General features: G+C 50.9%; 1 protein-coding gene across 1 annotated transcript; it reads right to left on the bottom strand.

Annotated features, from left to right (window-relative positions):
* Positions 1-9,641: 9,641 nt before the first annotated feature.
* Positions 9,642-12,512, bottom strand: FBXL14 (F-box and leucine rich repeat protein 14). Its single transcript, XM_065742548.1, has one exon. The coding sequence runs from the start codon at positions 12,393-12,395 to the stop codon at positions 11,193-11,195; it is 1,203 nt and encodes a 400-aa protein (XP_065598620.1). The 5' UTR covers positions 12,396-12,512; the 3' UTR covers positions 9,642-11,192.
* Between the last annotated feature and the right edge of the window lie 11,468 nt (positions 12,513-23,980).

The raw sequence follows: 23,980 nt of genomic DNA, 5'->3' as shown, positions 1-23,980 counted from the left end.
ACATCCCTGTGAAGAATTTGCTTTCCATTGTTGAGGTTCTGGATTCGAGACTTCCAGTCTGCGAACATTTGGAAGGATTGTAACGGTTCACTGGCATGTTTATCATACATCTAAAAATCCACCTGTATGGTATAGCATTATAACTGGTCTCTTCACAAGGCAAATCCAGCACAGAGATGAAGCGTGTTGCACTTGAGGTGTATCAGCAGAGTTGAGTGAGAGGTCTGAAGGGGAAGGTGTTGAATCCTAGGCCTTGAAAAGCTGCCCTAAACAGAAGAGTGAAGAAGTCTTTTCTGTTGTCAGTTATGGAAAGTTCTCGGGGGCGAGGGAAATAAAAGCTTAATCTGTAGGAAAAAAAATTGAAGATTTAAATGGGTATAGAGAAAAATTATTAGAAGCAAACTACAAGTTAAGGTGGAGTGCAAGCTATGCCCTCGACAGAATTGTTTTGGAATGGATGAGATAAACCTTGTGAGGTTTATCCAAGTATACTTGGTCCTGCCTCCGTGCGGGATGTTGGACTGGGTTCTGTGGAGGTGCACTGTTTTTCAGTGATACTGTAAGGAGGGCTCTTGAAATTTACCCATGGATGGCAAGCTACATATAAATAGACTGGGAACTCCAGGTGGGAGGCTTGCCTGCAGTGCCTGGGGATAGCTGGCGGGGTGGAAGATCCACTTTTTAGGCAGAATAGCTCTCCTTAGCGTTTATGCTTCGCATTCAGTTGTTTGGAGTGACTAAGTGGAAGCAGAGCTGACTCTTCCTTGACGTTACATTTGTAGCAACACTAATGAATCATACAGGTCACATACAATGCTACCAGCTACTGGCAATTCTGAGTCCCTTATCTTCAGATGCTGAAGCTCTCCAATCTTGGAGAGCAGAGCCATCCATCTTCTAAATGGTAGACACAGCGTATCTTAAAGCACGCATCAGCCTTAATGAGCAGTTTTGAAAATGCTGAGCCTTTGTATCTTACCATCTTAAACCTCTGCGAAAACACTGCGTGTGTGGATAGAGAGAGTGAGGCAGAGAGGTAATAGACCTGATCCAAAAATGAGAACAACAATAAAGGAAAACAAATGACATTTAGACAGCATTTGAAATTGCAAAATCAAAATCCCCAGCTTAGGCACCACCTAGCTCCTGGGGGCATCTGAATTCCACAAATGCCTCATTTACCTTTTCCTCCGTGTTTGTTTGTCTGTTTTTTATTTTAACACCCCTCGGGTGCTGAGTGCTGTACTTGCGTGCCTGCCCCAGATTGCTCGAGTCTGATCGTGATCCAGAAGGAGAACACCCTGGCCCCTCAGCCTCCCCAGGTGTTTTCAGAGCACACCTAGCTCACGTGGATGCGATAAGATCCAAAAGGCAGCAGCAGCCACCGCTTTCTTTTGAAACATGTTCTGTACCAACCATATGTTTGGAAGGCTAAGGGGTCAGAGCCTGTTCCTGTGCTTTACTCAACAGCTGCTGTATGGAACGTGCAGAAAGCTTTCCAGACGTAAAGACAGGCCCTGAGAGTGAATGCCCGTGGTCTGCAGTCATTCTTTTCCTTGTGTGCTCTTCTTGCCACGAAACTCAAATGATCAGTGTGGTTGAAAGGGAAGAGTGGCCCTTTCTCCAGGCCCTCACCTGAGGGCTGATGGTTAGTGACTTCTTTGGGAGGCATAGGTTTGGGGTGCCTCAAGGGGAGGAAGGAATTAAGCATGTCTTCCTTTGGCTGCTGTTTAGAAGCAAAGCACACCGCTGCTTCCTCCAGGTATTCTGTATGGCTTGTTTGTACACAGGTGTGGGCACAGCAATTTGACAGCGGTGGAGCAGCAGCTAATGGCACAGGTTTGGATGGCATGTGAGCGCGGGCACTTCCCAGTAGCTCTGATCAAGGTATGCTGCTCCTCAGGCAGGAGAGCCAGCAGCGCTGACAGTGTGTGGCTCCCTCCCCGGCAAGAAGTTGTTCTGGAGCCTCTGAAGCGTCTCACTCTTGTGTGCCGGCTGCTAAATCCCCAAGGACTCTAACCTGGGTCCCACCCTTGGAGCCAGGCTCTGGAAAGCTGGGTGTTGCTGTGCGCACAGCTTCACTGCCAAGGCTTTTTGGAACTTAGCTGTAAGTGACTTGAGCAAGACCTCCTGCATAATGGCTCTGCAGAGCCAAAGCCCAGCCTCGTGGCCTGTCCAGAGGACCACAGCCCTGCCTGCTCTTACTTATTTTCTTATTTATTTTCCAGCTCATGAAGGCTTACAGGACTGGAATCGGCTGCTTTTTCTTGAGTGATTATTAAGAAAAACTTTGAGAATGCGGTGTTGTTCCTGTGAGGTGCAGTGCAGCAGTAGGGCTCAAAGCCCGGGGTCTGGCTGTAGGGCTGGGAGGAAGGAGGCTCGCTGCTGAGATGCGTGCTGGTGGTTTCTCTGGATCCAGCTGCAGTGGTTTAGGTTTCTGGCTGAGCCTGTCTGAAAGCGGCACAAACCAAAACACAAAGAGAGGGAGGGTCGTAAGTACCCCCATTCTCTCCTGATAATCCCTTAAAAAATAATTGCAGGCCTAAACCTCTGGCCTCCAGCAAATTTTCCACTCGATTAGAGGCTTTTGTGAAGCTGGGGAAAGGGACACGCAGACTTGCACATTGTGCTGCTGCCTGAAACTTCCAGCTGGGATTTTTTCCATCAAAAGGGGATTTTAGTAAAACCATTATAAGGGGCTTAGTCACAGAAAAGCAGTTGAGCTGAGACAGGGGTAGATTAGCTCTAACATGCTTGTTTTTGGCACCAGGGACAGGGTGGAAGTTACACCCAGCCTCTTACATGCAGCCTCCCCTGTCTGCCCGTGCTCCTGGCAGGTGTGCAGGGAGGTGTCATCCCAGCACGCCGTGTCCAAAGCAGGCTGAGATACGAGGAAGAAGCCGGCAACCCGAACGCAGCGTGCTCTGGATCTCTAAACCGAAAGCCGCTGCCATCCCATTGGTCTTTGGTGTGAGCTGTGAGTACAGGTGCCCCTAGGGATGGAAAATCGTGATGGGCAATGCCATTTGCGGCCTTAAGGACCGTGTCCTGTCCGTGCCTTTGATCCACACGGGTGGTCTCTCCGAGTCGCTGCAGAGAGGGTCCTGGTGAAGATGTAGATAGAGCAGCTGGTGCAATCTGAGCCCTACCTGTTGTGACTAGACGTCTGCCTCCTGGACTGTCGAGGCACCGCTATGTGTCAGCTCTGCCTTTGTTTTTGAGGCTTGCCCTTCCTGAAACAAAAGCTGCAATAGCTGAACTATCTGGAGAGAGGGGGATGTTTTGCTGGAGTAGCTACTGTTGCTTGGAGCTTTCCTACAACCTGTGCTCATACATCAGCACTTCTGGGGGTTCTGGATGGCAGACCCTGCTGTGAGGATAATAGGAAGATGGCCCCACACTTGGTGTTCTCTGCCCTGATTCTCTCTTTCAAGGCAGCGTGAGGCTGGGAAGCTCATTTAGGCTTTGCTGCTTCAGGTGCCAGCAGAACTGGAAGCAGGAGAGGTGGACGTAATCTGAATTGCTTCCACTTCTTTCCCCATCAGTGATCATACTTCCCTTTCTGATGCCTGTGCATGTAATGAGCCATGCAGAAGCTAATTACAAATTCTAGTAAATTATTGGGTACAGCTGTTTCTGAAAAAGACACTATAACCGTGTTTGTAGCAGCAGTGTTAGAAGTCAGAGAGAGGAAAAACATATTCAGGTTTAGGTGCTAAAAAGGACATGTGCATACGGCTCTTTGGTACTTTAATCACCATGGAGGTATCCCACTGAGCAGCTGCCAGCAATGTAACCAAGCCCTGCACAACAGAACAGAGCTAAAATAATCCAGGCATTGATTTGTTTTATTCTACTCTCTTCGTATTCTTATACTTGCGCACTTTTAAAATCATGATCTTCTTAGAGTGAAGCTGCAAAGGTCAAGATGCGAACTGCCCTGGGTGTTGCTCTGGACAGCAGCAGTAAGCCTGGAGCCAGTGGGGGGACTCACTGCTGGTTTTCCTGTGGCAGGGGTGGAATGGTGCTTGTTCTAAACCAGGGGGAGAGCTTATCGAAGGATCACGAACTCGTAGAATGGCTTAGGTTGGAAGGGACCAACCTCTTGCCATGGGCAGGGCCCCATCCAACCTGGCCCTGAGAGTCTCCAGGGATGGGGCACCCACAGCTTCTCTGGACAGCAGTGCCAGGGCCTCACTGCCTTCTGAATAACAAATTTCATCCAAATACTTAAGCTAAATTTCCCCTCTTACTTTAAATCCATTTCCCCCTTGTCCTATCACTATCAATGCGTAAAACGTCTTGCTGTTGGAATGGGTGTTTTCCAGCAGCAGCCAGCTCAGTCCCAGACACGCGGGACCCGCACAGGAACCAGGTGTGCCCGCGGTGACCAGGCAGCTGTCTCCACATTGTTTGCTTTCAGGTGCAAAGCAAACAGGTCCACAGCAGCCTGGTTGGTTTGAGGAGCTGGAATTAACCATGGGAAACGAAGTGTTGATGATGACAAGCTCTACTTTTGCTTGTTTCGCGCCAGACCAACTTCCAATGGTGTCCGTCTCAGTGAGCATACTCGTCCACAACTGGACTAGATGATCTTAGTGCCGTTTTCTCTGATTCTACGCCCTGTGGTCCTTGCAGTCTTTCTGCCTATTTTCTTGCCAGGACCGCAGGTGACCCCGAGTTACCAAAGCATCCCCGCCGACCTCGCCCTGCTGTGCGCACATGCAGCGTTGCCTGCGCTCGGCACTCCACTTGCGCTGCGGAGCGCGCTCCCCGGCGCGTGCTAATTAATTAATTAGGCAGCTAAGCGCGGGGAGCCGGGGACCCCGTCCTCCTCCCCGTAGCGGCTGTGCGCGGCCCCCGGGGCTGAGGGCAGTCGGGGCCGAGCCCGCTGCGGCGGCTCCCCGGGGCGGGCGGCGGCACTCGGCGGGCAATGCTGCCGCCTGGCGGCACGGCGCGGGGCTGCGGCGGGGGCCGCCCGCGGAGGGCAGCGCGGTGTCCCCGTGTCCCTCCCTTCCCTCGGGGGGGCTGGATGTTAGACTCGAGGGGAGGAGAACGACGAGGAGGTGTCTGCGTGCGCACCTCCGTTTCTGCAGCGGGGAAGCAGCCTGGCTTACGTCTCAGTAACCTCCTGTGGAAAATGCTTGCTTGGGGCAGGTGTTCCCGGTGCGAAACTGTTGTCACCCTTTCCAAAGCACGCCCCGGTTCTTAGGAAGCCTTTTAGGAAAATCTCATTTTTCTGTTCATCATTCTGTTGCAAGGGCAGATCGGGTTTGGATCTTTTGAAACCTTGACAGCACCGTATCAGGTTGGGCTGGCGTTTAGCTAATGCATTTGGTAGGTTTAATTAAAGACGGGGGAGAAGTGCTCAGTGTCACTGCCAAACGTGGCTGGAATCTGGTAGAGTCTTCCCACGAACCCTCTCCAGCTCTGGACTGGAGAATCCAGCAGGACGGCCTCTGGCCAGACGGGCAGAGTGTTATGCAACACGGCCAGCAGCTCTGGCACGGGACCTCGCTGCTGTCCTTAGGGGTCCTCAGATGGGCCAGAGTCACCCTGTTGGCTTTATCGATTATCTGTCCTCCACAGAAGGCACAGAAGGTACTATTAAATTGCTGCTGGCTGAAGTAGTCGGGTTTTAGGTAGAGGATCAAGAAAGAGAAGACAAAGAGTTCACTTTGCTAGAAGCAGCCCGTGACTGCATGTAGCGAAGGAGTACCTACCTACCTTTAAGCTGTTAAAGACAGCCTATGCTGACTTCTAGCTTCGGTTCTGAGAACTCTGGGTGTCTTGGCCACCATGCTCTCATTTTGGCTCTTCCCTCTCATCAGAGGGCGTAGCTTTATTTTCATGGAGACAACCTCTCATCCTGGCACAGACCCAGGCAGTTTGCATTACACCTGTCCCCAGAACCTTGTGATTTATTAATAGGGAAACCAACAACCCCAAAATCTCTGTGACAAATGGATTCAGCCAAAACTGCAGCACAAGGTGAGAATATATGAAATGTATAAATCCCCATGCACCAGCATCCCATATGCTGGTCCAAGGGCAGTAGGACCTAGGTGGAACCTCCCTTTTCTCCTGTCTCCCCCTCCCCACATGTGCTCTTGGAGGATGGTTGGGAGAGGAGCCCACCACTGGCTCTGGCCAGGAATGCAGCTGCTGCAGCAGCCAGGGACCCACACAGTTGGGTGCTTTGCTGCAGTTTGTGAGCTGCTATCTTGGGCTGCCCATCCGTTTATCCCCGTTTCATGCCACACCTGCTCTACTCCACTCTTCTGGGCAAGGACTGCCTCAGCCAGCAAGGCTGGTGGTGCTTTTGCTGGGCTGAGACCCAAGGGCTGGGACAGGCAGTGCAGAGCCCTCGCTGCTTTGGTGGGGCTCTGAGGAGTGTGGAGACACAGACAGGAGATTTCCAGCCCACTTCCAAATGGTGCTTTTATGGTTTTCTACCTCGGTTGCCAACTGAGTCATGTTGAAAAATTCAAGAGCGGCTGAAGAGTAAAAATTAAGTTTCCTTGTTACCCTGAGGAGCCATATGGTAATTGGGCTATGGTTGTTGGCAATGGATTATTTATTTGAAGAAACCCTTCTCTTTACTAGTGAAAACATGCATTCTTCCCCCTCTGGCTTCGCAGTACAGCAAGGCTGTGCCCAAGGAGCTGTCGTTCCCAGGCATGAGAGCACAGCAGTCGGTGAGGAGCACTTGCTTCTGCAGCGGGAACAGCCCCTGATGTCTCAGGGAGCTTTGGTTTCAGCAGCATCCTTAGGCTTGGCTTCCATTTAAACAGCGCACTGGGTCATGGGGCAATGGTTTTGGCTTTATTTCTGTTTGCTTTTTCCTCTAGTAGACAAAGGAAGTAAGGAAGTTTGGTGGGTTTTTTTCTTGTGTTTGGTTGTTTTGGTTTTGTGTTTTAGGATTTTTTATTTGTTTAGGAAAAAGAAAAAACAACTCAAGAGCGCACGCGTTATAATCACTTAGGCAAAGATATCCAACTGTTATCCATTCAAACATGGTCCTTAATAAGGAGACACCATTTTTAGTCAAATCCAGCAGAAACAACCCTTTCTGGGGGGGGTCTGTCATGTGAGATCTATCGTTGTCCATCCCTTGCTAGAACTGCTTGCTACCCTGGGAATGCTTACATTTCAGAGGTAGCAGGAACCTGATCTGGAATTCCTGTCTCTTATAGCGTTCATACGTTGTCTTTTTCAGTCAGGAAGTTACTGTAGACTTTTTTCTTCATGCAGGAAAGAAAGACCCCACACCTCCCTCCGAGTAAAGGAAGATGGATATAGTGTCAGGCTCAATTAGATCCAATTGTGGTGGCTTTCCCCAGTGCGAACAATGCAGCTTTTGTGATGAACTCCCAGCAGAAAGCGTGGAAGTCTTAGGGAGGGAAAGAAGACAACGCAGACCCCCACGTCCCAATCTCGAGGTGCCAGCCCTTCTCCTTGGGGTGGGGATGAGGTGGTGCACAGCTGAGGCCATCTTGAAATGTGATTTTCCCCTTTGAAATGCGAGACAGAGATAAAAGGGGAGATGTGGTTAGGGCTGGGAATGAAAAGTCGTGTGTCATCTATCCTCAGCCAAAAGCATCCGCAGAGACAGAGGTGAGCACGGGGCCAGGCCCCACACTCCCTTGGTTGGGCGGCCAAGCAGCCGGGGCAGCACCTGGTGAGCAGGGTGCCCGAGTGGGATAGCACACAGGGAACAAAGTGGCCTGCTCAGTGCTGGAAGTGCTTAAAATGCAAATGTACAGGAACTTCAGACCATCCCCCTCCGTCCTCGGCATAGAGGAAAGCAGCTTAAATACAGCCAGGCCTGGAGAGGAATGTTAAAAAGAGGGGAAGAATCACCCTCCTCCTTTCCATAGGGACCCTCACACGGCGAGATTCAGTATGCATGACTGAACAAGCAAGCAAGGACAGCTCCTCTTTTAACTTTCCTGAACAATGGCTCTGGCTTCTTCCACCATTTCGCATTCTCTCTACCCCAACCCCTCCGTTAAGAAAGGAAGGGGGCAGCGGGGGAGAGAAAGCCCTGCTGCAGGACTTAGAGGGAGAAAAGCTTTGTTTCATGCCCTATAAACACCGCTTAAGCTCCATCTCAAACAACAATAAAAAACCCACATCGTGCAAGTCTAAAAGGGACCCTGTCAGGTTAAAAGTCATGCATTAAAGAGAAAGATTACGGTGTAGTACAAAGGATACCTTCGATTATTCAAACTTTTTTTTTTTTTTACATTCCCACTTTACTTCCTCTTTCCTTTCATCTTCGCTTGGGCAATGGAAACCAGCGGAGCCATGTCAGATGTCCCAGGTTCTCGTGCGCTTGCACGGCTTTAGGTGACTGCCTTTGCTGGGGAAACGTTTTGATCTGATGGGTCAAACACAGAGAACGGTGAGGGTGGGCCTCGAGTTGGGCACAACCTCTGCCATCGACATGGGACAATGAAAAAGGAACAAATCGGACCTTCTGCTCTCCCTTCGTAACATCAAGGTTACCCCTGCCACAAAATACCAAATTAGTGCCATTGATGCCGAGTTCCCACAGCCAGTGCTGCTCCCACCAACCCTTCCCTAGGACATTCTAATGCTGATGTCACCCAGCAGCCTGTGCTGAGGGACCAGACCCATCTCCTTTCCCTCAGCCACTGTAGAGAGCAGCCCCAACCCCTGAGCACCACGAGCACACCCTGGGACAGGCAGGCACCTCTCATCAAGAAGCACAGACAACACAGATACGGCTTTGTTTTTGTTGTTTTTTTTTTTTCAAAAACATACTTCATATTTCCTCTTTTATTATATAAATATCAGTTTAACCTTTTACTGTAAGAATATAAAATGTTTTAAGAGGATCTTTGTTATTTTTATACAAATTCACAAACAGTACAATTAATCCATAGGGGTCTCTGGGTTTGCGTTAACTCCGTGGTCTGGCCTGTTACTGTGGAGGGTCTGAGATTTTGAACACGTGAGAGAGAAAAAAAAAAAAAGAAAAAAAAACGGGGAAAAAAAAAAAGCCAAGATAGTTTTCTGTTAGAAAAAAAAAAACCTTACTCTTCCACTTTAAAATAATAGTAAAAAAAAAAAAATCTAAAGAACCAGCTCCATTTTATTGACAGAACAGAGATAAGACAGATGAACTTCAGTCTCCTCCCCTCGCGCTGCAGCCTCGGGGCCTGCAGGCTGCTCGCTCCTCGCCCACAAACAGGAAGCCTCGCACAGTGACCTTTTGTAGGTGATTCGGGAGGGGAGGGGAAAGGATTTGCATATATCTCTATATAATTTTTAACAAAACAAACTTGCATTTTACACATTTCTGTCGTAGCAGTAGCCCAATCCTCGGCACGGGTTCTCACGTTACGTGTCTGTGCTAGAGGAGGCAAAATGCAGAAGCACAGTTTGGGTCCCCGATCCCCAGCGAAGAGGGTGGGAGAGGCACAACCAGAATGTGAAGGTGGGACACGGCGGGGTAAGCTCAAAAGCAAACAAAGTTTAAAAGAAAAAGAAAAAAAAAATGAAAGGGTTGGGGGTGGGAAAGGGGGAAGAAAATGAAGAACAAACCCAAGGAAGGGGCATTATTCCAGTCTAGGCACAAAAATGTTTCAGTCTCAAAATCTCTTTCCTGTAAGAATTCCAGGGCTTTTGAGGAAAAAAAAAAAAAAAGAAAAAGAAAAAAAAATAGTAACAAATTAAAACGAGGTAGCCAGACATCATATATATATATTTATATATATAGAATATATTCAGCAGAAAAAAATGTACTTAAAAATCCACAAGAACAGCGACTTCAAATGTCTTTAAAAATAAAACCGTGTAAGAAAATGAATACTGTAAAGAGGAGAATGAATGAGGAAAACTGGGACCAGTTACAGGACGTAAGCAAGGGATAGATGGGAGAGTGAGAGGCTGTTTTTGTAGCAGTATTTTTTTTTTGTATGCGTTTCGAAATAAAAACAGGTCACAGTATCTCAAGTGAAGCAGAAATGAAGCTGGAGATTCTTCCTTAAGTCCCTCAGGCCGAGGGGAGCTGGCCACCCCTTCTACCCGCTCAACCCCCATCCAAGAGGAATAGATATGTAGCTGGATATGTCTATCCCTGTTGCCAAGAGGGAGGGGAGAAAGAGAATGGTGAAGGGGAGTCTCTCAGTAATTCTGTGGCTGCCAGTGGACAGGAAGGTCTGAGAGACCAGGGTCTGAGTCCAGGCTCTACAGAAACACGGTAGGAGGAAATGGTATCTTCATCTCCAACACAGGGATGGGGAGAAAAAACGGAGTGCCTGGGCTTTTCCTTTAGCTACAGTGCAGGATGATGTGGAAGCATGCTGACAAAAGGAGAGGTTGTAGCTGTCCCTATTCTCAGTGCAGTGGAGAACTGGAGTAGTGGGAGAATGTATCTACCCACAGCAGAGAGCAACATAGAACTGGAGACTGAAAACAGACTTTAAAAAAAAAAAAAAGAAAAAAACAATGTACCTAGGGAGCAGTATTTCTGTCACAATTCCCAGCTGACAGGGGAGGGGCAGGCACAGAGGTGGAATGGTTAGGGTTTGTTTTTTAGGCTTTTTTTTTTTTTAAACCAAAAGCTGTGTCTGTGCCCAGTGCAGGATGACTGGGTGGCCAGGTACATAAATGTAGCTAGGAAGCCATTCCTGCTGTTCTAATTGTTTGTTCCCATTTCCATTCCCACTCTCCTTCAAAAATAATCTATTCTCAATACATGGCAGAGCAAGGGTCTCGATCTTTATCCATCCTTAGTGCAGGAGGGGATGGAATCGGGGAGTAGGGATAAAGAGGGGTGTCTCTAGCCCCAGTGCATAAGTGTGGGCTTCTACCTCTTCTGTAGGGGGGAGGATGCTAGGGTAGGGATGCAAAGAGCTCTTTTTCCCCAGTGTGGAGCTGGAGGCACAACCTGGAAAAAGGGTGGGTGCTTTCTCTCTTTCCTCCTGCGCCCCCCCCTTCCCCCCCATCCCACCCCTTTTCCTCCTTCTCCTCCAGAGCGAGGGCAGGTAGGCAGCACGCAAGGGTCAAGGATACTCGCTCGCTCCGTTCTTCCCTCCACTGCCAGGGTGCGTGGGTAGCGTGACTGTGTGCGTGCCCCTCTCTCCTCTCCTCCATTGTAGCAGTCAGTCAGTCCGTGAGTTCCTCCGGAGGAGATGGAGGTCTCGGGGCACCCCCTCATCTCACCTGACCTTCTCGCTCTCAGTCATTTCCCATAGTCCCAGGTTGAGCACCTTGAGGCAGGGCAGCTGGGTGATGCGCTCCAGGCCCCGCTTGGTGATGCGGGTGCAGCCGTAGAGGTCGATGCCCGTCAGCTGGCTGAGGTGTTCAGCGATGAGCTCCAGGCCCTTGTCGGTGATGCGGACGCACTGGCCGATGTTGAGGGTGCGCAGCCCATGCATCTGCCGCACCATGCGGTTGATGCCCTCGTCGCTGATGTGGCAGGAGCAGAGGGAGAGGGAGCGCAGCCCGTCCAGTCCCTGCGCGATGTAGGCCAGGCTCTGGTCCCCCACTTTGTCGCAGAAGGAGACGTCGAGGCCGGAGAGCCGCAGGCTGCCCATGGCCAGGTGCATGATGCCCGTGTCGCTGATGTTGTCACAGGAGCGCAGGTTGAGGCTGCGCAGGCTGCTCATGTGCGACAGGTGCAGCAGCCCCGCGTCCGAGATGCCCCCGCAGAAGCTGAGGTTGAGCTGGCGGAGGCGGCCCAGCCCGCGGGCCAGGTGCTTGAGCGAGAGGTCGCTGAGCTTCTGGCAGTCCTGCAGCGTGAGCTGCTCCAGACCCAGGCAGCCCTCGGCCGCGCTGCGCGTCATGCCCGCCAGGTGCCCGATGCCCACGTCGGAGAGGTGCCGGCAGGAGCGCAGGTTGAGGCTCTTGAGGCGCTGCAGGCCCCAGGCGATGAGCAGCAGCCCGGTGTTGGTGATGTTGCTGCAGCCCCCCAGCTCCAGCACCTCCAGCCCCTTCAGGTACTGGGCGATGCGGCCCAGGCTGCTGTCCGTGATCTGCTTGCAGAGGCTGAGGTTGAGCGAGCGCAGGGAGCTGATCTCCGCCACGAAGGCGTGGCCCAGCCCGTTGTCGGTGAGGTTGTAGCAGCCGCTGAGGTTCAGGCTCTCGATGTCCGCCATGCCCTGGATCACGTAGCTCAGGCTGCGCCGCAGCGACAGGATCTGCACCCGCCGGATGCCCCGCGCCGCCAGGCTGGGGAAGAGCGAGGGGTTGGCGCGGCGCAGGTGCAGCTTCGCCTCCACGCCCCGCCACACGGAGCGGTGGTAGGCGGCGTCCCGCCAGGCCGTGCACACCTGCGCCGCGCGGCCCTTGTCGCGCACCTCCAGGTACCCGAAGATCATGGCCAGCAGCTCCGGGAACAGGCACGAGATGTGCGTTTCCATCGCCCGCCCGCGCCCGGCCGCCCCCGCCGGCGCCGCGCTCCGCCGCCGGGCCCGGCCCGCTTCCGCTCGGGGCCCGCCCGCCTTCCGCTCCGCTCCGCGCCGCGCCGCGCCGCGCCGCGCCGCGCTCCTCCCGCCCGCCTCCCGCCGCCCTCACATCGCCGGCCCGGGCGGCGCGGCCCGGCCCGCGGGAGACGCTGCTGCCGCGCGAGCGGCCCGGCCCGACCCCGCGGCCGCCGCCGCCTCTACCGCCGCTCCGGGCGGGCCGCGCCGCTGCTGCCGCCGCCGCGCTGCTGCCGCCGAGCCGCGCCGCGCCGCATCGTGCCGCCTCCCGGCGGGCGGCTGCGCTCCGGCGGCGGCGGCGGCCCCCCGCGCTCCGACCCTGGCGCCCGCCGCCGGGCCCCGCCGCCTCCCTTTGTCTCCGCGCCGCCGCCGCCGCCGCCGCTCACAGCCCGCGGCCCCGGGCCGCCCGCATCCCGCGGCGGCGGCGAGAAGGGCAGCGTGCGAGGCAGGGGGGGGTCGCGCCGGCACGGCCCGGCCCGGCCCGGCCCGCCCCGCCGCCGGTACCGACTCCGCCGCTCCGGGCCCGGCCGCCGCCGGCCGCCTGCTCCGCTCCGCCGCGCGCCGCTCGCTGCTGGGCCCCGGCGCCGCGCTCCGGCCGGGCGGGAGGAGGGGGAGGAGGCGCGGCGAGGCGAGCGGGCGGGGAGGGAGCGAGGGAGGAGGAGGAGGAGGAGGAGGAGGAGGCTGCGCTGAGCCGGGCTGGGCTGGGCCGGGCTGGCGGCGGCGCTGGCGCTCCCCTTGCCCTTGCGCAATGGTACGATCCGGAACACTCCGAGCCGTCGCCCGGCAACAGCGCGGCCCGTTCGCTGCGCACCGCCATTGCTGCGACCGCACCTCCCCGCGGGGACGGCGGGGATTCCCGGCTGCGGAGCTCGAGGGGCTGGGCGGCATGGGGGTACGGGCGCGGAGTCCCACTGCCAGGCTGCTGCACGGGGCTCTGAGTGCCCGGCGGTGGGGACGCTGCGTGGGCCGCCGTTTGTAGGGCCGCCGGGCCGTGGAAAAACTTTTCGGCTCGGGAACTGTGTGAGCGTGCTCGAAAGCTGAGCGATTTCCAGCCGTGTCGGGAACGAGGGCTGGAAATCCGCGTTTCCCGTGTGTAGCCTCCGTTGCGGAGCAGGTAAGGCTTCTCGGAGTGCCTCTGAAGCGCTGGTCTTCTGTGCCAAAGTGCTGTAAAGAAAAAAATAAAGCTTCTGTTCGTTCAACACGGTGGAGTGCATTTTATACCGTTTGCATTGCCGAAGTGATACAGAAATTAGCCTGGTTCTGTCACGTTCGTGTCAGTGATACTTTCACCAGCCCGGAGGAATGGTTTCAACTTGGATTTCCTGACTTTGCTGCAGAAACACCCGTGGCTCTGTCCTCACATGCATCAGTTGACTAATCAGAGGTTAAAACGCTCCTTCTGCCTTTCCTTGGAGGCAGTGGGAGCTGACGGACTGACAGGCCCCGATGCTGCTGCGAGGTCCCGGCAAGCACAGGCACCGCCACCACCACGAGGCTGTGGTTTGGCGGCACACGGAGCCCAGCACTACAACTGTGCGGCCACACGATGGGATGCGCCGACCTGCTGCTCATTCACTCTGCCTGCTCCAGTCAGCTCACGACGCTCCTGACAGGTTAAATTTTTATGAGCAGACTTTGTGCCGGCTCAGGTATCACTGAGCACGGCCTCAGCTGGATCGGGTATCGTCTGCGCCCCTGCAGCTGGCCCAAAGCCAGCGTTGGCTCCGGCTCTGCACCGTGTGCTCTGGCTCGTTGAGCAGGAGTGAGGTGTATGCCTTGGCCTGATCCCGATCAAATCCTCACTCCTGGGCGATCCAGCGCAGGGCACGGCTGCTTTTAATGGCCGTGGACCCCACGCCAGGTGTCACCTGGTGAGGTCTGAACTTTGCGGGACTATTTGGATGCTTTTGTGGCTGAGGTTTGCTCAGCCCGGAGAAGAGACGTGGTTCGGCTGAAGAAGGACCGCTCAGAAGTGGGTTGGGTCCCGCAGGGATCTGGCAGCACGTGGAAGTGAAGTGGCACAGAGGTGGTGGTGTTGGGATCTCCTGGTGATTGCTGCATTACTCATAGCTGGCAAAGCACGAGCGAGTTACACAAGTCATTCTGAGAGTGCGCTAATGAAAGCTGCTACCATGTTATCCCAAATTTGGTTGCAGAATCTTACCATGGAAGTAATGCTGCACTTCCCATCCCTCAGCCTTTCCTTTGAAACCACACTTGGGGGAAGCGGGGAAAGTCACGCTTTAAAGGCACATTTTGGAGACCCCCAAGTTCCCTTTCTCACACATTATGCTTCAGCTGCCTGTGCCTCCTTGCAAACAGTTAAGATTTAGGTGCTACACGGAACAGCCCCGGAGCTTGGACTCTTCTTTGGAGGAAAGATATGAAGTATATCCCTGGTAGGTTTTTATTGTCTGCTCTATCAAAGTGACAGATGTTTGGAAACAGAGGTTTAGAAAGAAAAGTAAAAGTACATGAAAAGGGCAGATTTATCACGTGGCTGTGCGGCTGACTTCATGTTTCCAGGAGTAAAGAAAATACGTTTGTCATGATCTCATGGTACAAACAAGAGGTGGTAATCACCATGTGATAAACTGAGTTTTAATAAAAATCTCTGCCTGCCTCTGCGCGCACTGACAGCTGATCTGTCCCGCTGGAGCCGTGTCTGACATTCCAGCCCCTTGAGCAGCTCCCAACAGCCGCTTTCTCTTTTTGAAAGCACTTGCCAGATAAATGTTTCGTTCTTTTTTTCCCCTGGTTATACCAGTGTTCGGCAGAGGCCGGACAGCTTAGCTTGGCGGCGGTTCAGGAGGATCTGCATAACTCACTCGAGGCTTCAGTAACTGGGAGCAGTCCTTCTATTGTGCATCTCTCACTGCGTGGTTGGGCGTAGCATCCGCCAGGTCTTTCTGCAGTTTCCATTCCAGCCTCTCCCTGCTTGTTTCGTTTGCTTCTCAGCCCACGGGATAGCGTTTTGTTCTGTTCCATGCCTAGCTCCAGTCGATCATTGAAGAGATAACAGATGCAGATTCATTCCCTCTCTTTTCTTCCAGCACTCTGTTCCACGTGCTTTCTGTGTTTTTACTGCTTCCTGGAATGGAAAACTCATGAGTTTACCCACAGGAATCTTCCTGGCTTCTGGCTTTTTCTTACCGATAGGTGGTGGCCCCTGGGACCTCAGGAGAGAAGTGGCACAAAACTGCTTCAACACTGCAGCCCAACCCTTCGTCATCTTTTAATGCAGATGGCTCTGGAGATCCAGGCTGATATTTAAAGCGTTGGTGCTTCCCTTCCCACCCTTGGAAAAAATCAAGGCATGGATGCAGGCCGCTGGCGTTTGGTGCAGAGGTTGCAGGCCCGTGCTGTTTGGGTGTAGCCTGATAAATCCCGTTAGCTAATTTCCTGTGGCTGGCTGGTGCTGCGTTTTTCAGTCCTTTTGTCCAGCCCACCACTGCATCGCTTCTCAGTTTAAAGCGTTTCTCCACAGCCCAGGCTGCAATGGGGAAATTGCTCCTTCCTAAAAAAAATTTGTCTGGCTTAAGGAGGAGTTCTGCTAACGCTGCTTTGGAATTTGGGTTCTAGGGTCCGCCTCGCTCCAGGTGGCTGCAGTTGTCCTTCACACGTTGGTCTCCAGACCTTCTCCATCACATCTGCAGCGTGCCCACGACACTCAGCTCAGACTGTGACAGCCCGTTGTCTTAAACTGGTTCCAGTTGGCTTCATGGAAGGAACTTCTTGAGAGTTTGTTTGGGAAATGGCTTTGTTGTATGGAGGAGAGCAAAGCGGTCCCTTGGCAGTGCTGATCCCCGAATCGCAGTAGTGTGGCTCAGCACAATGAGTGAGGGTGCGGGCTTGTTGTGGAGAGAATACGCGGCGTCAGCGTTACCCGTGAGGCGGGGTGCTGCTGCCGGGCTTTGCAGTGCTTAGCAGGGTGTCAGAGAGCAGCGATGACGTGGTTCAGATGGTGCTTTCTTTGCTTGAATGCAAAGAAGAAATGATCCCCTACCACTCTTCTGTGAATGTAACCAGTAATTACTGACAAAGATCTCTATTAAGACAAGTGCATTTAAGTGCAGGAAGAATATGTGTCATGTGCATATTTTAGAGGCGTAAGTAAGTGTATATACTTGTATTATGGCACTCATACGCACCTCTGTAAATCAAGATGGAGCTGCTAAGTGAATGGATTCCTTTTGGAATTCATATCGGTCGTGATCATTTTTTGACAAGACATCATCAAGGGAGTGTAATTAGTTACTGGGTTATTTAGAAATTGTAACACTGGGATCCTTCAGCGTTGCAGAGCTTTGCCGGGAAGCTTAGGTCACAGTGTGCTTAGAAAGAGTTTAAGAAGCAGTGCTTTGTAAATGGCAGATATTGTGTCTCCAAAGGTGAGGTGCTGTGTGAGTCTGTGTTTTAGGATTATGCAGTTCCTCCTGCACAAAGTAATTCTGCTCTGACGTGTATTTTCTGGTGCTGGGGATGGCTTATCCAAAATACAGTGTGTACTGTGGTGAAATTCAGAGCTGATGTCTCAGCGCAAACACCAACTCTGAATTGGAGCCTATGGGATTAGAGGTTTTTATCCAGGTTTTGATTTTACTTCTCAGTCAATAGCTGCCAAGAATATAACTGCTTATATGAGGAAGAATGGTCAGAGGATATAAAGCATGGGATTTGTGGATTATATCCCCCATTTTGCCATTAAAGTGGCTACTGACTGTCACTGCCGTAGCAGATTGAAGCAAGTCCAAATGAAAGGATTACTGGGAGAACCAAAATGATTATGGTCCTTGCAGTTGTGCTTGGATCTCGTATACCTATCACCTATCATCTGCTCCTGTGTGACAGAGCTGACTGGGCTGGGATAAGTGGCTGGGGCCCTGGCCACAGCTTCGCCGTGCATGTCACACCCATTGTAGCTTGTATGCACCTCAGTACCTGCTGGCTAAAATCATCGAAGAGAAAGTGTTCTGGGAGAGCAGGGTGTAAAATCTCAAACCTCAGCGCTTGCAGTTCACTGCACCGGGTGCTATTTTAAATGCTGGGCTTTGTCTGTCCTCGATTAGCAGTACCAAAGACGACCAAGATGGTGGGAAGTATCTGATGTAATCGTTATTATTAAAAACAGTGGCAGAAAAACAAAGAGGCCTTTCAGGTAGTGCTTGCTTTCCTAAGCCATTCCTGGGGATTGAACTCTGAGACCTCTACGAGCGGAGCTGAAGCGGGCAGCCCCGCGGCTCTGGTGCGGTGCAGTGCGGTACTGTCACAGCAGCACGCTGAGAGGGCTGCCTCCAGCAGCTGCATGGGCCAAAGCCCAGCAGGGAAGGGCAAACACTGTGTTACATTCAGCTGGAACAAGAGGGTACATTCTGGCCTTTGGCTGAAATGGGAGAAAAGCGGGAGCCAGAAGGGTAGATGGGGCGGTGCTGGACAGCTTATGAGCAAGGGTTATTTGGACATGAGGGACGCTTGCCACCGACCCTTCTATCAATAGCTCCAAGGACAGAGAGGCATCCACACCTGCGCAGATCCTGCTCTGGGGGCACTTGGCAGCAACATCCATGGGAGGCTTACTCATAAGCTCTTCAGTAGAGTCAGAGGTAACCTCACAAGAAGGTAAGCTCAGCCCAAGGTGCGGATGTAGCCGTACGGTTCTTAAAACACAGTATTTCTGTGCCCAAGGATTACTGCAGTGTTGATTTTAACCGTTAACTCCTCCCTCCCTGGACCCCAGCCACCGGCACATTTTCAGGTAGTAAATAGCCTTCTAAAGTTGGCAGCTCACTAGAATTGGACGGAGTTATGTCACCTGCCCTATGAGCATTGGCTCCAATTAAGATTTTAGAGGAAAACTGAAAAATAAGGTTTTACTGTTTTGGAAAAACACTGCAAAAATCATTGCCACAGTTTCAGCCCAGTGTGAAGGAGAAGAAACTGCAGAATTACAGAATGTCATTTCATATGGAATGCGGGATAAAAATGCAGACTTACATTTTATAGAATGGGAGATTTGTATGAGTTCTAGCCAAAGGAAAGTCACTTCAGCATCAGAGGGGAGACTTAGATGGGATGGAAGGAATAAGTTTTTACAGTCATGGTGATGAGGTGCTGGCACAGGTTGCCCAGAGAGGTGGTGGGTGCCCCATCCCTGAGACACCCAAGGTCAGGCTGGATGGGGCTCTGAGCAATCTGATCGAGCTGTGGGTGTTCCTGCTCACTGCAGGAGGATTGGATTAGGTGGCCTTTCAGGGTCCCTTCCAACTCAAATTATTCTGTGATTCTGTGTTCCTAAAAGTAGTAGTTCAGAAAGTGTTGTTGCTAGATTTGCTTGATTTCCCCAAAATTTTATTTATTTATTTATTTATTCGTTCATTCGTTCTGCAAATCCAATAGATACATAGAGAAGTGGTGACAATTCTAGTTTCCACTTTGGGACACTGTGCAGACACTCTAAAACCTCATTCAAACTGCTACATTGGCCTAAATTCAGTATCTGTCAGGACATGACAAAAAATCTTGAAAGTCTCTGAAAACAGGGGGAGTAAAATGAAGAGCAGATAGAAGAAGAGTAGGGGAAAGTATGGAGATCGTAGTGTTGGGGGTGGAAGTTCAGTGGGTAAAACAAAGTCAGTGTTTTATGCTGGTTCTTTCAACTTGTTTTGGAAAAAGGAACCCTTGGCCTGATGTGCATTTATTAGTCTTCCGTGTAGTCATGTAGCCAGACCCTGTCATGCATAATGAGAACACTTTAATCAAGATGGTTCCCAAGTTTTTTTTATTTATATGTATATGCATAGGAGAATGTGAGATCAAAATACTGCTTTTAGTCCTTTTTTTTTTTTTTTTCCAGCATACTAGCTGACTAAATTGCATGGAAAAGCAGCTTTCTTTCCACTATTTCACCCCTGAGATCTACTATTTTCCCAGTCTTGTTGGTGTTGTTGTTCCATGCTTTTTGCCAGCAAATGCAGGCTGTATTCTTTATGTTCCTCTTGGAACAGCGAATCCTTTCGTCTCAAGATTATTCTTAATGCCCTAAAGCGGGAAACGTAAACAAGAAACCTTTAGATATATAGAAACCTCTGAAAATATTTATAGAATGGCAACAGCTGCCAGGACGTGGGAAGCGGCAGGTAACCTAATAATACTCCTCTGCATCTCTGTGGTGCGTGTCATTTGGCAGGGTCAGAGCTCTATGTGAGCGATTGTACCGTGAGCTCTGCAGCGGTTCTGGTTGCTCTGAGGGAGTTTTAGGCCCCACTGCATCAGTGGCGAAAGCCAGACCCAAGGGTCTGGGTGGGAGGTGTGCACCTGCCTCAGTAGGTGCTTGGGCTCCCGCTGCCCGACGTGTGGTACCCAGCAGTCCAGGCACAATGCACATGTTGGAAATCCAGGCCCCAGTGCTTCCCAGTGGGCCCAGGCCTCGGGCCCAGGCCTGCTGGGGACACTGCCTTGCTGTGTTTTGGCGGATCCTAGAGAGCACTGGCATTTTAGCAAGTCAGCTGGCAGCCCCGCCGTGTTTTGTTTCACATGGTTCACATTCTTCCATCTAATTCCCACACTGAAAATTTCCAGCTTCCTATTTTCCCCTAGCTGTCCCAGCAAGACGTATTGAATATGCAGATGTGATGGCACACACTCACACACGTGCTTTTCCTGAAGCAACCCCTCAAAGTTTGTTCTGCGTGTTTGTTTTACTCTGTTTCCTCTAATCCCCAAAGTGACATTAAACAGATTTTTTTGTTTAACCTTTGTATGAAATGCTCGCATTTGCAAGGATATGCGAGTTTAGTTACATTTTGTTACACTCCCTTGTGTGTGGAGGAGACGCTGAGTAAATGAAAACATATTATAATTGTTATGCACCACGCACAGATTTCTTTTCAGATGTCTCATATGCATGCCTTCTCTAGGACGTATTCGTGAATGTGAACACCACTGTATTTTCAGACACATTCATGTCATAAATAACAATGTTTTTGCTCTGTGTTTAGCGGCGTGAGGGCCACTCATGCAAACCTTTCAAAATGCATTATCAGAGGCAGTGAGTACTGGGAAAATCAGAGCTGGTGGATGAGGAGCTGGGAATGCTGATGATGGTCTGCTGGTGAGGAGTCTCCTGGTATAGCGTGGCATCGCGCCTGACCAAAGAACTGTGCACACTCTGTCAGCACTAGTAAAGGAAAGACAATCAGAGAGCTCGTTTCTGCTCCAAGTGAGGAAGTTATTTTGCTGCAACAGCATAAATCTTTACTAGGATCTCTTGCTTTCCCTGCAGAATAGAGACTTTGACAATTCCTTCTTTCCTCTACACAGTGCCCACCCCAGGGGTGGGTGCATGTATGGGAACTGTTGAATCACAGCCTGAACCACTGATTGATCAGCTGAGGTGAGCACTGAGTCAGCTGCAGGAGCACAGGTGAAGGCAATGCACTGTGTGACTGGGAGGGGTGCAGTCTGGCTCCACCTCTCCCAGATCCCATTTAAGGGCTGCCCACCATTGGGCAAGGGTCTCTTGTTGGAGATCCCTCCCCTGTGGAGTTTTGAGTGGTCCTCAATCATCTGCAAGAGGTGAGCCTTTTTTTATTTACTGGTTGTCTGTTTACCACCCAGATAAGCCAAGCAAAATATACCATCCACTCCATTATTTCTTGCGGATGCTATTCTTTTGGGTAATTCAACCTACAGTGCATATATCCTCATTCACTGTTTCCGTGCTGTACAGAAACAAACATACAAGGAAGCACTCATATCACCCTACTACGCAACATGGCATGCTTTCCTCACCTGCAAGGCAAGCAATCCTCACCTTCTCTACAAATGTGCTATTTTTTTCTTGGGCATGCTTCACTGCATGAATGTTGTATTTATCTATCAAAGCCAAGATCATAGAATCATCAACTGTAGTTACTAAGGTTGGAAAAGATCTCTAAGATCATCTAGTTTAACCTCAACCCAACACCACCATCCCACTAACCATGTCCCTAACCATGCCACATCCATACGGTTCTTCAGCGCCTCCAGGGATGGTGACTTCACCACCTCCATGGGCAGCCTGTTCCAATGCCATACCACTCTTTCTTGAGAAGAAATGTTTCCTAATATCCAATGTGAACCTTCCCTGGTGCAATTTGAGGCCACTGCCACTAGTTACCTTGGAGATCTACCCTGAAAGTAAATCGATGCTTCCTTCCAGGTTGGTGTCATCTGCAGAGTTTGTGAGGGTGCACTCAATCCCCTTGTCCAGATCATCAATAATGATATTAAACAGGGCTGACCACAACACTGACCCTTGGGAACACCAGTAGTGACTTGCTGCCAGCTGGATTTAACTCCAGATGAGTTCTGCCTACAGAAGTTCCGTGGACTTTTCTAGTCAGCATATTCAGTGGCATTGTGTCCTGAGAGGATAAATGTGTTCAAGGTAACACGGAATAAAAGTTTCCAGTACTGTAAATGTCCTTTTCTGTGTCAGCATAAAATAGGTAATTTTAATTTTCTCAATTTAAGTGGCAATTGGAAGACCAAACCCTGCTTAATTGGGTGCATGTTTTCCCATTAGCTTCAAGGGAAGAGCATGCACATTTCTTTCTTTGGAACTGTCACCTATAGACTGTTCTCTTGTGTTGGGAAGTTCTGCCTGAGGTTTCACTGTGAATTTGGAGTTAATAACTGTATTTACATGGTGTCACTGAAGAACCTTTAAAGGCATCAGAGCCAGCAGAGGCACTATCATGGCATCCACAGGCAATGTCATGATACTGGTCCTAAAATTAATCTACCTCCCTTGGATAAATAAGGAGACTGAATTCCAGTCACCCAAATAGAACCCAAACGAGATGGCAGAGCAAATCAGCAGCAGTGCCAGGCAGACAGGGTCCTGACCTGACACTTGCTGTAGTCACCAGACATGAGGTCCGGTGAGGAGACACCGATGGCTGTGTGTGTCCAGGCTCTGTATGTGCTCCCTGCTGGAAGTGCTGCTGTGGTGCACATTAAGTGCTGGAAACGCAGCCAGCATAAAGATGTGGTGCAGCGTGGTGTGAGCGGGGACGGGTGACACATGCCCAGGGTAAAGTTTGGCCATGGGAGAGGACTCGAGCTTTCTTCCCAGCCACGACTGCATCTGAAGACACATATTAAGGCAAGCCCTCTGTCCCCTAATAGATTGGTGCATAATCATATGCACAGGTGGATTTTGACCAGGAATGAGAAATTGTTTGTAGCTGTTTGTTTCCTTCTACCAGTAGGATCTGGAGAGGTGGTAACAGTAACACAACATCGGGTCCTGTCATCGTTCATAGGTGACATAAGCCCACATTGTGTCGAAAGAAGTGGACCTGCCCTCCTTCATCTCTGTCTGAAGGCCAGATTCCCCAGTGTACGCTGCCTGCATCGGGCTCGAGCAGCACTTTCTGAGCAGATGAGGTGTCAGATAAGCACCTACATTTTCCAGATGATTAAACCCTTGGAGTTTTGATACTGGTGGTTACGACTTTTTTTTTTGTGTGTCAAAAACAGGAAAGGGGTAGCTTGGCTTTGCAGGGTGCTTCTGAAATCAGACTCCTCGTTTTGAAGCTGAGCTCCTGGCAGGATAGAGCTTTCCCCAGTGCAATGTGGGATGTGCAAGGGGCTTCTGCTTACATCATCACCTTGGAAGGGCAATGTCTTGCAGCACAGGGCTGCTATGAGCTCCCAGGGGTAGGAGGTAGAGGTATGCGTGGCCCCAGACCCTGTTGTTGGCTGCAGCCTCGGTCTTGGCGTGCAGAGCTTTAAGGGATGAGCTGGCAACACAAACAAATGGGTGTGAGCTGACCACGAAATCATTTAGACTGGAAATTAGAGAAAGAGTCAAGCTTTTCGCCTGGTGAAACTGCAGACAGTGTAGGGACCCAAAGAAAGCAAACAGCTTTCAGGATGCTTGGCAAATGTATTCACAAGATGGTGTGGTTCGTCCCTGAAATGTCACGCGGCCCCTTCTTCCGAACATCTAATTAAAAAGGAAAAAATAAAATGAATGATTGAGCTGCACAGTTCTATTAAATCGGTGCGCATCTTAATTTTGAAGGCTTTGCTATTGGTTTGGAGGGTGACTAACCTGCACAACACTGAAATAGAGGAGAGATCTTCTTTTTGGTACAAATGTATATGCAGTTTATTTCCAGAACAGTTTGAACAGGTTTACCTTAAATCTGTTGCATGCAGCATTAATAGGACAGTCCTGCACTGAACAGACATGTGGGGGTACAGAGGATAGATAAGTTCCGAAGTTGTTTAAATCACTGTAAACTTCTGGTGTTGACAGAACTTTATATATAGCTTCAGCTTTTTCTGTGCTTTGTTGTTGTTGTTTTAATACTAAAACTACGGAAGCATGCTTGGAAAATGTTTTTTTTTCTTTGCTTTGGTAACAGTGTTAGCTATGTCGATGATTCAGTTCACTGGGACATTATCCCCCACATGTTTTGTTTCTTACTTGTCCTTTTGAATGCACTGCATGTGAGCAGGAGCAACATGTAACT

Source organism: Cyrtonyx montezumae, unplaced genomic scaffold (assembly GCF_038088225.1).
Source record: "Cyrtonyx montezumae isolate F1298 unplaced genomic scaffold, pur_monq_1.0 scaffold_3, whole genome shotgun sequence".
In the NCBI taxonomy this organism is placed as follows: domain Eukaryota; kingdom Metazoa; phylum Chordata; class Aves; order Galliformes; family Odontophoridae; genus Cyrtonyx; species Cyrtonyx montezumae.
The sequence above is the reverse complement of the archived record's forward strand: the minus strand, read 5'-3'. Positions and strand labels throughout refer to the sequence as shown.

Excerpts from the sequence above, each read along its gene's own strand:
- FBXL14 (XM_065742548.1), bottom strand. The coding sequence starts at position 12,395 with ATGGAAACGCACATCTCGTGCCTGTTCCCGGAGCTGCTGGCCATGATC.